General features: G+C 34.0%; 1 protein-coding gene across 4 annotated transcripts in view; it reads right to left on the bottom strand.

Annotated features, from left to right (window-relative positions):
* Positions 1 to 14,551, bottom strand: part of LOC140050046 (serine/threonine-protein kinase mig-15-like) — a 39,096-nt gene that overhangs the window by 6,276 nt on the left and 18,269 nt on the right. For 2 of the 4 annotated variants that reach the window (XM_072095058.1, XM_072095061.1), the window contains exons 7-23: positions 13,450 to 13,540; positions 12,607 to 12,792; positions 12,009 to 12,090; positions 11,395 to 11,561; positions 10,800 to 10,884; positions 10,128 to 10,336; positions 6,221 to 6,304; positions 5,667 to 5,764; positions 5,000 to 5,139; positions 4,459 to 4,499; positions 4,169 to 4,263; positions 3,227 to 3,397; positions 2,836 to 2,967; positions 2,421 to 2,670; positions 2,127 to 2,270; positions 734 to 801; positions 143 to 316 (exon numbers count right to left, since the gene is read on the bottom strand). In XM_072095058.1, the coding sequence (XP_071951159.1) occupies positions 143 to 316; positions 734 to 801; positions 2,127 to 2,270; positions 2,421 to 2,670; positions 2,836 to 2,967; positions 3,227 to 3,397; positions 4,169 to 4,263; positions 4,459 to 4,499; positions 5,000 to 5,139; positions 5,667 to 5,764; positions 6,221 to 6,304; positions 10,128 to 10,336; positions 10,800 to 10,884; positions 11,395 to 11,561; positions 12,009 to 12,090; positions 12,607 to 12,792; positions 13,450 to 13,540 (2,217 nt within the window). The remainder of the gene's footprint in view (positions 1 to 142; positions 317 to 733; positions 802 to 2,126; positions 2,271 to 2,420; positions 2,671 to 2,835; positions 2,968 to 3,226; positions 3,398 to 4,168; positions 4,264 to 4,458; positions 4,500 to 4,999; positions 5,140 to 5,666; positions 5,765 to 6,220; positions 6,305 to 10,127; positions 10,337 to 10,799; positions 10,885 to 11,394; positions 11,562 to 12,008; positions 12,091 to 12,606; positions 12,793 to 13,449; positions 13,541 to 14,551) is intronic. The other 2 variants (XM_072095059.1, XM_072095060.1) reach the window with 2 other exon arrangements.

The following is a 14,551-nucleotide window of genomic DNA, read 5'->3' as shown; positions in this document are numbered from 1 at the left end:
AGAACAGAAATCAACGCCTAGAGTACTTTATATACATACCAATAGGACAGGTTGTATATTTTAAATACACAGGATGTTGGATGCTTAATAAAGTATAACATTTCTGAAGGTCAAGACAAAAGCATTAGTAATGATAACGTACCTTAAATGCCATAAATTTGTGGTATGGTTTCGACGCCCAAGCGTAAATTTCAATACTATCTCGTAATGCAATCACAAGGAACTTGATCTTCTCGTACTTTACCACTTTGTAATGAATGCAGCCCTCTAGGTCGCCGACAGGTACGTATGCAATTTTCTTTTTGCTATCGAGAGCCTGAAAGAGAGAAAACGTATAATTCAGAAATTCTTTTAAGGTGTGAAAGAGGCTGTGTATGTGAAATGCTAAGCACCTTCCATGGACAGAGGAGGTGGCCTACGTCAAAATCCCCAGAAGTTTTACTAACAGCTCCTCGGCCCCATCATGGGTCACTGACCACAACACATTCCAACATTCGGCCAAACTTAGAAAGGTTGTAAAACATCGCTGTTTATTTTACAAGTCCAGTTAAATAGATTGATCAAACTTTATGTGACAAAAAAATGTGATGTGCCCATATATGGACAGAATGTCATATCACTACCATATTTTGGCATATCACTATCATATTTGGGCACATCACACTTTTTTTTATCAAACTATAGTTTCATAGTATAGACAGAGCTTAAATAAATAAGATTTTTTGTATGTTACCTCCTCATTTTTTACTATTTTCTGCTTCAACCAGGACAAGTAGTATGCTTTCAATTTGTTCTTCTTTCCTATAATTTATTAAAAATTTAAATTCAGTTTAGTGTGCATTTTACCATGCTTTCCAATATTGCCTACAACGAATCCTATATGCAAATTAATTGTAATTTAAAGACCTAACTAATTGTTTTGCAGACGATGCAAAGTGTTATAGAAAAAATATTCAGGACTTCAATTACTTTAAAGGCCAGGTGCGGGCAAAAAATTTCTATTGATCATACATTCCAATAATTATCGATCTATAGTTTCCCCTATGTTTCATAATTTTTGGGATTTTATTTTTGTTACACGAGCTTGTTGAAAATAAGCCCTTTCTTATCAGTGGGGGGATAGTTCAAATTACACAGTAAAATCTCTATTCTTTTGTACACAAATTTTGTAAATAGAGAAGCATTTTAAAAAGCTATGAAAAATAAATGGTGTGGTAAAAAATGTTATCAGATGACTAAATATAGGTAATATAACTTGAATATTACATTTCTGATATTTTTATTCAACTTCAGATTTTTATTTTCATGCTATAGCAAAAATTATCCACCGTATATCCACCATCTTTTTTCACCGTCTAGGGAGTCACCAGACATGTTATTACATTAGGTTAACTACCTAACTACTGAAAAAAAGTCTTCCTGGTTTTTATGGAAGAATTTTGCCAAATTTTGTATTTGACCATATTAAGGGAAATTCATGTTTTTTCGTCTCGATTTCTGTTACAAATATTTGATTTATGTACAATTATCCAAATATTATATTTAAAATTCATGCCTGTACCTGAGCTTTAAGAACCAGACTGTGGACGTATTCAGCATTCACAATTAAGCTAAAGAAAACACTTTACTACATACAACAATTTTCCTATCTATGTGAATAACATTTTAAAGGGAAATACTATTTATTGGAGTGAGTGAGTGGCCGAGCGGTTTTGACAGTGGAATCGTAATACGTAGCCATAGCATTGGCAAGGGTTCGAGCCTCACTTGCTCCATGGTTCAGGTGGTAGAATGACTATAAACAGTGTAGGTCCAGTGTACACTTTAAAGAACCTACTACATCTTTCAAGACGAGTAGGGGTTACCCCAGTGTACTAGTTCACACACAGCCACTGTCAAAAACTCATTATAGTACTATACACGGGCCCTCTGGAAGAAGAGCCTACCCAGTATAAAGAATAAATAATAAATAACACAATATTTAGTGGAAATACGGCCACTGGTCAAGAAGTGGACTTCAATTCCATACTTCTAAAATGTAATATTCTACTACCCATTCATAAACAAGTACGTACTTTATAATTTATATGATCAATATCAATATCCATAAATCAAGAATTGCTTACCACATATGCAAACCATAATATTCTGACTCTCTAGTACGTCCATTTGTTGGAAACGCTTTCGAGAAATTAGTGGGTAAACTTTTCCTTGACCACTTCTGTCTAGTAAGACAAGACCGCTGTCTGATCCAATCAGTAAATTCACACCTAATTACAAAAAGCAAAATTTAAATAGTTACATAATTAAATGCAAATAAAAACAACTTTGTGTAATAGGACAACATTAGACATAACTAAGTCATATCATAACATGGTATGTTCCTGGGGTAATTTTGTACGATTTCTGCAGGTACATACCCCATAATGCCGCACATAAGATCTCTGCGTTGAAGCGTTTCCTGTATTTCCTTATCTCGGGCATATCGTTGAGACTTTCTGGAGTCGTGGGTTTCACGTTTACACTGATCTGTGATCCACGTCTGTTTACGGGCTGACCCCCTGGGCCAGCTGGTGTGGCAGCTCCAAAACCGAATGCAGCAAATGACTTTTGCTTCTCCATACCACCGGAGCGCTTTGGTGGGGGGCTTGGTCCTACTGCTTGCCGATACTATTTTAAAGGAATAGAAATAATTATAAGAATAAAAGTACCCTTTTAATTGATATGTTAAATAATAAAAGCTTGTAACAGCACAAGAAGTTAATTACATGATACTCTAACTTAACTCGTACTTGATTTGACACCTGGTCTTACAGCTTAGAGCTTTCACCTTACCTCATCAGAAGATGCCCGATCTCTATCAAGTTGTTGACTAGATCTTGATGGTCCCTTGGAACCAGACTGTGCTAGAAGGTCTGGCAGAACGTCTCCACCGCCAATTTCTTCACTTCCTGGTCGACCCTCTCCCTGTAACATATAATAGTTAAAAATACATTTTTGGATTTTTTAGCAAATGAGCTTCCCTAAGCTGCTGAAAAACAGATTTGAATTTACCCTAAAATGTATATGAAATTAAATTTTTTCAATTTCTCGTTATTATTTATTCATTCTGACATGTCTATATTGTTATAATATTTTTTATTTAATAAATAAACAATATTTAAAAGCAATTTTAAACCCAGAATCCCCCGTTAAGATTTAAAAATGTTTTATAGCAAAACGTTACCCTTCTATCTACAACTGGACTGCTTCTACTACCAGACAGTGGTGGCGTCCCACTGTGACGTCGACTGTGACTCGGAGATCCTGACGACCGCCGTCTAAGATTAGCCGCTGCTGGATGCTGGGACGGAGAGTCACGTCTAGGTTGATTGCGAACCGGTGCAATGTCAACCTGCTTTCAAATGAAACAAATACAAATTTACTTTTTTAACATACATATTAAAAACAAGTACATAAAATGCCAATTTAAAATGGGTTGTGATTTTCTAGGACAAATACAGTATGTAAACTTGGCTTGGTAATAGGGAGGTTTCGCAATCTTCTGATTACGATAACGGCAACGTCACGCACACGTATTCGTTTTCGTAAGCAAGTAAAAATCTCTTGTGCACGTCAACGAAATATTGAGGGCGTCGACCAAAATATGACTGTGTTAAATTTGTACGTGTTGCTTGGTGCTTGGCTGCCTAGGTCTAGCGTAACATCAACGCGAGTGAAGACTTTAACAACTGGTATTTATCAAAATTGACCTGGCATTTTAGTAAATTACTTTAGCAAATTACTTTCAATAAATCTATAATTATATTATAATCATGAATCATTCCAGATTCAAATGCAAAATGTGCAAAGTAGATCTAAAACTATACTCGTTTTGTAGTTACGAATATGACTGGTGATATTAGTCAACACGAATACGCTTTACAAATATGAAATGAGGATCAGCTCAAAAGTTTCACAAATGTGTGACGTATTCTTTTTCGTTATCGTATTCTTAAGGTAGCGAAACCTCCCTAATGTCTTAAAAGCCTATTATTGTAGCAATTTAAAAATTGTACAGCATTCATTTAAAAAATAAGCTCCCCTCTTGCAGAAGTAATCTTGAAAAGAAGCTAACCCAAGAGTACCAAAATGAAGCTTCTTTTCAAGGCTTTACAGTATAACCAACCTGTGTTCTATTTATTGGAGATTGCGATGCCCCAGCTATAAAACTAGATGATATACTAATTCCAGCAACATTATTTAATTCACTTTCCTCATTTTCTGAAAATGTCAAAAACAAATATAGTTGATAAACATTTAAACCAAAATTCAAAATCATTATCTCATTCTTTATGACACTGTATATAGATACCAACATGTATATTAACAGGTCACCCTGTTCAATGTAAACTGTGCTATGTAACGTGTGTAATACTGGATACACTTAATTTTAAAATAATTAAATATAAACCTTACCATGAATTACAAACGTTTGTAACGTGTCTGTATCATCGGGTCTAAATGAAAAAGTATTGATAAAATAATAATTAACAAATTTAGGTAACATAACTTAATTGGACAGGAAGTTGAATTTAAACTGAAACTTTGTAAGCAAAGAGTTTGCTGGAATCAATTTTTGAAATAAAGATATAGATTAAAGAGATAAATATATAGATTCATTGGCCGATCAGTTAAGGCAGGGGCACCGTTTACCATACCTAAAGAGTTAACAATATCGGCAAGTTTTCGAGGCCGATTCGCTCCTAGTTTTGGTGGTGGAACAAGACTTCCCGTATAAGGGCTATAGGTCCAGTATATACAGTTATAACCCGAGTGCACATTTTATCATTCGAGACGAGTATCACAAAATAGCCCCTGTTTTAGGGGGATCACCACCTATATGATAGGACAGTGATTAATTTAGTATTGGTAATCCTTGGCCACATGTGCTTAAAGACAAACAAATTTCTTTTTTCAAATTCATAAATGTTTGATAAAAGTATGGATGTCAGCTTACAGTGGACGTGGAGCAGCTGATGCCAGAATGAAGCCATCCTTATCTCCCTCCTCGTCTTCATCGTCATCATCATCAATTGGCATGGCTGGAGAGGGTTCAGTGGCAAGGTCTTTCAGGTGCTCTGCAAGCACCGCAAGATCCTAAAAGCAGAACAGAAAAATTGATGATTACTACAAAATAATACAATATTTGGTTGTTCTAAATGGTCTCTTGTGGATGACAACCACCAAGTACAAAGTAAATAAAACATATCGAAGAAGCCCATTTCTAAATTATGTTGATTTCGTTTTTCATATTTAAAAAATAAACAGACCAATATAAAACACGCGAGATTGTGGGTTTGAATCCAACTCTTGTCCCATTGCTTGTAACCTTAGGCAAGACAATATACTTACATTTGCCTCTCCCCACCCAAGTGTAGGCCTACAAATTGGTACCTGAAAAGGTCAAGACAACCCTTTTCGCTCATTACTAGCTACATTATTGGAGTATATTTCGAAACATGTTTGACAAAACATGAACTGGGTAATAATATGTACAGTGCTTAGAGGTTTCACAACATTAGGCGCTTCATAAATTATAATTACTATTATTACCTCTAAGAGGTCATGGGCTTTACTCAAGTTAAACAAGGTTTTCTAGTTTCAATATAATACGTATATCATACCACTGCATTAGGATTAGGTCTGACGATATCCGATGCTGGTCTGCGTCGAGGCGGTTCAGGCTGCACTTGAACGTACTGTGCTACTTGAGGACGGTTTGCTATATTGGGCGACAAAAATTGAAATTACTAAAATTGGCAATGTATATAAAATATTATATTTAATACCGAGAAAGGTTTTCACATATCAGAGTTATTATATAAAATATTATACAGATACCGACTGCTGTGTATTATAACATTTCAGATCCTTCAATAGCATTATATTTTTCTTGAGGGATTATATTTTCCTGAAGGGCATAGCCAATTGCATTCACATATTTAAATAGGCTATGCAATATACATATCTACTTCTTTCATACAGTGAAAGATGAATGTTTTATTTTAAACTCATGAAGTTATTTGTACCATTGCACTCATAAACATTCATTATTTGTACACTATCAATACCTGGCAAAAAAATAGATAAAATAATAATTATGGTGTCACCTGAGAAGAAACAAGGGAGCAATTTATTTTGTGTTTCAAATTTCTATCAAAATGCTCCCTAAACTTACCCATATGCTGTGTGATGATAGGCTGTGGTTTAGGGACAGCAACGACAACTGGGATTTTAGGTTGTGCAATTGCATTGTGCTCCTCTGTGATGTAATACATGCAAACACATCAAAAAGGAAAAGAAAGACAAAATAAAAAAAGTCATAGGAAATAAAATTCTATCATCAGTATTGTACCATCAAATGTTTATGTGGATTAATTTGCTACGATTATTTTAAGTTCTGTCTACACTATCAAACTAGTTTGACAAAAAAAATGTGTGATGTACCCAAAAATGGTAGTGATATGACATCATCATCTCCATTTATGGGCACATCACATTATTTTGTCACATAACATAGATAGTGTAGACAGAGCTTTAGCAATCACTTGGTTATTAACTTAATTTGGTTTTTGTATGTTTGTGCCACAGTAATGTAGTTGGCAATGAAATTTCTCAACATTAGGAATATATGGCATAAATGCCTCTTATCGAAAATTAAAAAATGTCTACGTTTTTAATTCAATTTGTTGTTTTTCAAAATTAAAACTATATTAATTTAAACAAGTTAATTTGTTAATTACTCAAATTTAAAGTCAAATAAATCCACACAACACAATTCTTAATACATTTTAGATCATCATAATAATACATGTATAAACACATGGGGAGTTGATAATCGTTGTTATAAAGCTTATTCAAGTTCCATCTGGTCGTTTAAAAAAAGTTTCATATACACATCCAACAGCGAGCACAATCTTGCCAATTACAGAATGGATAAACTTAGTCTTAGGGAGTGGAGTTGAAAGAGTCGTGAGTTACAACCCTGTCACTAGGTCAGGATTGAACCCAGGACCCTGAGACTGGAAGGCAAACATGTTGACCACCCAGCTACAGCTCCACTCCGTATTGCATATTATGCAAATGACCAGTAGAACTTTTAAATTAAAAAGAATTTTTCCATTTCACGAATTATTGTTTTTAGTGTGAACTTTGACCTCAGTTCATAGTTTAGGTACTTATATATACAAGTACATACAAAATTAGGAAAGTCTGAAAAAGTAAAATTCATAATGTTTTTGGATTTTGGGATAGGGTACATAAAAGTGGTAATACTTTCTAATTATTGGCGATTAAATATAAACATTATAGAATGATAGAATGCAATATTGTAATTGTACTTTCTATCCTCAAATATTAACGTATAGAAAACAATACGCATTGTATGCAATAATAAAGTTTAAATTTGATGAAAGAAAACATTTCAAAGAAAATTTGTTTAAAAACAGCAAAAACTATTAACCAACAAATTCATGAAAGTATGTTAGTTAATTTTTTTAATTTACAAATAATTTTTTTTAAATGTAACGTACAGCCATGAAATGATTTGTATGGTTTATACAAACAAAGAAATAAAACAAAGAAAAATACCAAAAATGATGATCTAAAATCGCATTATTGATACGAACTCTACTGATGATAGCAACTATAGTAAAAACATAGGGAGTTTTTATATTTCATGAAAGCAACAGAGTGTGACAGACATTTGAGCATGGTCAGAATATAACCAGCATTGTGATAACTTCTTTGAATTTGCCAAATAAAAGAAATTGAGATAATCACAATAAGCTGTGTTTTTTTAATAGTTAACACACTCATTTTTTCCCACTTGCCATATCATCAGGTTGAGACAAGCTAGGCTTTTAATAAGCATTGATTAATAATTTGTATTCATTTACTGATTAAAATAAATATGTAAATTAATTAAATTAGCCATGTAAATTATATCCACATAATAATGTTGTGGTAGACATGATAAGGTAACTTAAAATCAATCTGTTAGAATGTGGTGATGCCTGCCACTCTCTTTTTGCAGTCTAGGCTCTGCACAATAAAATCATAAAACTCCCTAGTAATAATACTTAATAGAAAGTGATAAAAAAAATGAAAATAATATTAAAAAAACACAAAAAAGGAAAATTAATATCAATCTAAAGGAGGAGAAAAAGTGATCGAACTAAGATTTGTGGTGTGTAAGTGCTTTGCCAGCTGTTTGGATCCATTCTAAATGCTCCATAGTAAATCCTACCAAGGAGCTTTTAGAATGGATCCTTTGAAATGCCAAAGTTTTAAGTAATATGTTTATCGCTCTCAAAACATATTAGCAGTAAACACTTGGTCTTCAAGTTTCTCTTCAGCTTTGAAATGGATTAATAGTTTATCATCCATTAAAATGTCAAGTGTATTTATATAACAGTAAACGACACTTTTATTACGCTTCTGCTTTCAATTGTGTGTTCGCAGAATCCAGACAAATTTAAAATGCTAATGCAATATGGTAATTCATAGATTGGCTATTATCCAAATGCAATAAATACAAATATTTTCTTATAGCTGTAAAAAAATTATTTCAGTGCATATGCATTAAGCTATGTCTACACTAATAAAACTATTTTGCCAAAAAAAGTGTGATGTGCCCAAATGTGGTAGTGATATGACATCATTGTGTCCATATATGGGCACGTCACATTTTTTATCACATAAAGTTTGATAGTGTAGAAGAAATGTGCCGACGTTAGATTATAAAAGCATTGCTTAAGGAATTGGTTCAAGGAATCTAAAACATTATTAGAAATTTAAAATAAATTTAACTATAATATGGGTAGCACGGATGGGTGGACTCTAAATGACAACAAATAATGCTCTGTTCAAGATAAACAATTAGTAGTTTGATTAAAAACAGATAAAAATAAATAAAACCATGATATGGGCAGAGGTACATTGTAAAATCTACAAAGTATTGTAGTGGTACTAGCTTGGAAGTTAAATTGACAGAAGTGGTACTGAAGCTTAGTGGTTAACTGCAGAAGTGGTTCTGTAGCTTGGTAGTTAAAATGACAGAAGTGGTACTGTCTAATAGTGGTTAACTAAAGAAGTGGTACTGAAGCTTAGTAGTTAAAATGACAGAAGTGGTCCTGTAGCTTGGTAGTTAAAATGACAGAAGTGGTTCTGTAGCTTGGTAGTTAAAATGACAGAAGTGGTACTGAAGCTTAGTGGTTAACTGCAAAAGTGGTTCTGTAGTTTGGTAGTTAAAATGACAGAAGTGGTCCTGTAGCTTGGTAGTTAAAATGACAGAAGTGGTACTGAAGCTTAGTGGTTAACTGCAAAAGTGGTTCTGTAGTTTGGTAGTTAAAATGACAGAAGTGGTTCTGTAGCTTGGAAGTTAAAATGACAGAAGTGGTACTGAAGCTTAGTGGTTAACTACAGAAGTGGTTCTGTAGCTTGGTAGTTAAAATGACAGAAGTGGTACTGAAGCTTAGTGGTTAACTGCAAAAGTGGTTCTGTAGTTTGGTAGTTAAAATGACAGAAGTGGTACTGAAGCTTAGTGGTTAACTGCAAAAGTGGTTCTGTAGTTTGGTAGTTAAAATGACAAAAGTGGTTCTGTAGCTTGGTAGTTAAAATGACAGAAGTGGTACTGAAGCTTAGTGGTTAACTGCAAAAGTGGTTCTGTAGTTTGGTAGTTAAAATGACAAAAGTGGTTCTGTAGCTTGGTAGTTAAAATGACAGAAGTGGTTCTGTAGCTTGGTGATTAACTACAAAAGTGTTGCTGTAATCATATCATAACAATAGTATAATAATATACTTGTTTTCATAAAGCAATGCCTCAATAAGTTTTTAAAAAAAATTAAAAGCAGAAAATAAAAAAAAAAGTTAAAAAAGAGGTAAAATGAACAGAGTTTTATTATTTGCTGTGCACAGATCTATTACTGTTTGCTATTTTATGTGATTTTTAAAAGCAGTGTGAAAATATCCAAGAGAAAGTAAAGTAAAAACCATCAAATATGTAATTTTAGGACCCGCCCATAAATGTGGTAAAAAAAAAACGGTTATAAAATGTTCCTCCTTTCATATGACCTTTAACCTACCAACTGCTTGTCTCTCTCTGGGTCTATGAACTGGTGGTGGTGGTTGAGGAGGTTGCCTAATCTGGTCAACAGGACGAGGTTGATGGAAACCACTACTTCTTGGTGGAGCATCCGATGGTGGCCGCTTGGCTGGTTGGCCTCCTCCTAGATTTTGGATATCTTGGAAATTCTTTCGAAGTGTAGAATCTTTAGGCCCAGGTAACATTGAGCTGAAGGCATAGAATGATATGGTTATTATAATATGTAAAAATGTAAATTGGGAAATAACCTGTGACTTGTAGCCTACTGGGCTGACACATACCACAACTTTCTACTTCCCTAAGGGTCACTTTGTGTCAAGTGTTTTCACCAAACGGCACCCGTTCGTCTGTCCATAAAAGACAGGGCTAGAATGGACCAGTACACCATTTCATTGTCACTTAAAGTTCAGAAGTCAAAAATATTCTACTGAAGTAGCTACTCTTTAAACATATTTATTATTTAGCAAGCTTTTTTAGTAAACATACACATACACATTGTTTATTGACTTTCATACAAACTATTGAAACAAACTAAAATAATGTTATTGAAGTAAAAAAAAAATCTAGTTACTGCAGTAACTGTAGTAGTGTAATTACTGCAGTAACTGCAGTAGAATAATGTTGAGATGGTTCTTAAATGCTTTTACAGTACCTTGGTTCTCCCTCATCTTGAATTGGTTCCTCTTCATCACTTTCCTGGCTTATATAACCTTCATGATCTGTTGTGCAATCTTCAACTACAAATGAAATAATCATAGAAATTTACGGCGCTAAGTTAATTGGTCAGATGTTTTGCCCTACTGATTACTGTATTATCTCTATGTTTACTATCATGTCTTCTCGGATAAGGACTATAAACAGTAGCTCCATTGTACACACATGTACACTTTCATGTGCATTTTTCGAGACGAGTAGGAGTTTACCCCGGTGTACTAGTTCACACACAGCCACTGTGTAGTGGACAGATGAGAGAGTACTTTGAAGTGATTGCACTGACATGATGTGACCATCTGAGTCCACAGCGCCATGAGCAATGAAAGACTTGTTGGAACAAGAACTCGTATATTATTATTAGGTTATATGCATTATCATGCATATAACCATATTATTATTATTATTGCCTGTTGATCCATAAGAGGAATTTTTTTTTTATTTCAACATGGCATTCAATGATGGCCTATCAAACAATTTATAAAATTAAAAGCACAATTTTACAAACAATATGCAAGAATATGAATGTTTTTTACTTCGTTTCTTTTTCGTTCTATCAATGTGGTCTTTGAGTTGAATTCGTGTCTGACGCTCGTTAGGCATATCTTTAATGAAGGGATGCTTCAGGAGTTGTGTTGTGTTTGGTCGGTCATGATAATTTTTAATCAAACATTTCTCAATAAAGTTGACAAATTTCTTGGTCCTGCAGTAAATATAAGTAAAGAAATAATTAATAGATTTTTAACCAAATAATATTCATATATTATACAAAATAATACAATTTTATAAGTTGGATAGAGAGAATATAATAGTGAGTTAAAAGATTAAATCTTCGAATGAATAATGGATGTCGGATTCTAGGCCTGGGCTCTCCAGGCTTTGGCCGCAGTGTAGAGAAGTCATACACTACACACTACAGGTCTTGATAGCACGTTATTATACCAGTCTATTGCTTAAAAAAATACTTTACAATCTTTACAAAAACCTGAGCGTGCATTCAAATACATCATTAAAATGGGAAAAAATAATTCACAGCATGTTATATGAAATCAAACAATCAAATTTCAAGGATACACTCTATTACATTCATTTCAGCTATCTTATCAAACAATATCTACATTAAATGAATATTATATCAATTTGATCTTACCATTTTTTAGGGCTTTTAAGTTTTGGTGACGGATTTCTTGGAATAAGGAAGAGCGCCCTCATTGGATGCATGTCACACAAAGCTAGATAAATAATAACAATTTATATAAGAATTATGTAACATATTTAAATATTTCTAAAAATGTAGTAGTACAAGACTTAAGTCAGTTAGAGGTACTGATTAATTGTTCTCAAGAAAATAACATTTGGACTAGGCCTTCAACGAACTCTCAGCAGCCAGCAGTTCAGCACCTAACCAGGTGTACCACGTTTTTTAACATGCACTGTATGCACACAAGACCAATGGCTTTATATCTTATCCGAAGGACAAGGAAATGAGACTAGAGTAAAAAAAAAATCACTCCCTGGTCTTTACAGCACCCGATCTCCCATCTAAGAACACAACCCAAGTTACCCAGAAGTTGCTTTATAGCTCTGAATACATTATCAAATTAGTTTGACAAAAATGGTAATGATAAACCCAAAGATGGTAATGGTATGACATCATCATATCCATATATGGGCACATCACATTTTTTGTCACATAAAGTTTGATAGTGTAGACAGAGCTTAAGACCTTTTGGTGATATTTAACTCACGTGGTGCGCCTTGTGCCATCTCCAATGCTGTGATGCCCAGTGACCAGTTGTCACTGCGATTGTCATATGTAGCTTCCTGGTTCTCGTCACAGGCAATAACCTCAGGAGCCATCCAGTACGGTGTTCCAATAAACGTGTTTCGACGGCCGATAGTTTTATCAAGTTGGGCACTGACACCAAAATCAACTAAAGGTTTATAAAAAAAGGTATAAATTGCTAATGTATTCTCCATGTTGTTAACATAAATAAGGTTATGGTTGGTTGGTTTAGGAAATTGGAAATAATAGTTAAGTTCAAGTTCATAAATTCAATTTTATAACTTTATATATACATGGAGGCCCAGATCTACAGGTCCCTGGGCCAATTACAGGAACTGTCATTGTGGACAGACGAACGGGCGCCATTTCGTGGCAGCACTCGACATGAAGGGATTCTTTATAGGAGTAGAAAGTTGTGGTATGTCTCGTCTACACCTGTGTGCAATTCAGTCCAGTAGGCTGCAAGTCGCAGGTTATTCCCCATTTACAATTACATATTTATAAAGTTAGGGTTAGGGCCAACCTCTAAGCAATAGCTATATAGAATGACTTTTTTGGATGCTGGATATATTGACAGCTAACTACTCAACTGGGTCCAATCACATACTTGTACCAAGGCTTATACAAAAGCTCTGTCTTTAACAAAAGAATACAATCTTTATATCCAAGACTGGGCTTATAATCAAGAATGGGCTTATAATCAAGACTGGGCTTATAATCCAGGCTAGGCTTATAGTTACGGCTGGACCTTACCACGGCTGGGCTTATAACCAATGAAGGGATACAGTAGCTTGCTATACTTTACCTAGTTTTACTTCGGCATTCTCAGTTAAAAGAACATTCTGCCCCTTTATGTCTCTGTGTATAACATGCTTGGCATGCAAGTGAGACAAACCCTGAGAAAAAAAAAAAACAGTCCATGAAACCTCCTTTTATTTGTAGTAGTTCAATTCTGGAAAAAACAACTATTATAACTTTAAAGCTCTGTTTACACTATCAAACTAGTTTGGAAAAAAAAAGGGTGATATGGTGTTGATATGCCCGAATATAGTAGTGATATGACATCATCATGTTATAAATATAGTAAGCAATTATATACAGTCTGTGTATGTATTTTTATATGACTATGTTAAATGTTATGTCACATATACTGTATGTGCACAGATGTGAACAATTTAAATGTCACCAAATTTATATTCTAGAGATCATTTTTCAAATTACAATCTAGCTTTTTAAAATGTATGACGCAAGCATCTACCTCACAAATGAGTGTCTTGAATTAATTTTAATTCTTGATTTAACTATAATCAGGATATTATGGGTTAGAAAAAGGTGTATTTATTGTATACTAGTTTTAGTAGGGTTAGAGTGCCATGTATCATGGTAATATAATTTGATAATCACTATTTTCTCTATTACTATAAAATTACAACAAAAACTTAGATACGTCACTGTAGGTGTGGAATCCTGATGACGTATACATTTTAGGGTAATCCTGAATGTTGTATACTATAAAGTGGGTATGAGCTTCCCAAGGATCTATCCCATCTTTTCCCACGCTCTGTGAACTGGCAACTTTCTCTTTACCTTTCCAAATTTGTTCCTATTATTCTCCATACACATACCTTAACAAGAAACTCTCTCATACTTTCCCAAATCTGTTTCTATAATTCTTCATAGGTTCACTACTGTATAACTGAAAACTGGTCCCTTACTTTCTAAAAATCAATCCTAAACTCCCTAACTTTCTAAAAATCAATCCTAAACTCCCTAACTTTCTAAAAATCAATCCTAAACTCCCTAACTTTCTAAAAATCAATCCTAAACTCCCTAACTTTCTAAAAATCAATCCTAAACTCCCTAACTTTCTAAAAATCATTCTCAACTCTTCCTCACTTTCCCAAATT

This window comes from Antedon mediterranea, chromosome 5, assembly GCF_964355755.1.
Source record: "Antedon mediterranea chromosome 5, ecAntMedi1.1, whole genome shotgun sequence".
Taxonomy (NCBI): domain Eukaryota; kingdom Metazoa; phylum Echinodermata; class Crinoidea; order Comatulida; family Antedonidae; genus Antedon; species Antedon mediterranea.
Note: the sequence above shows the minus strand (reverse complement) of the source record. Positions and strands in the feature narration are given on the sequence as shown.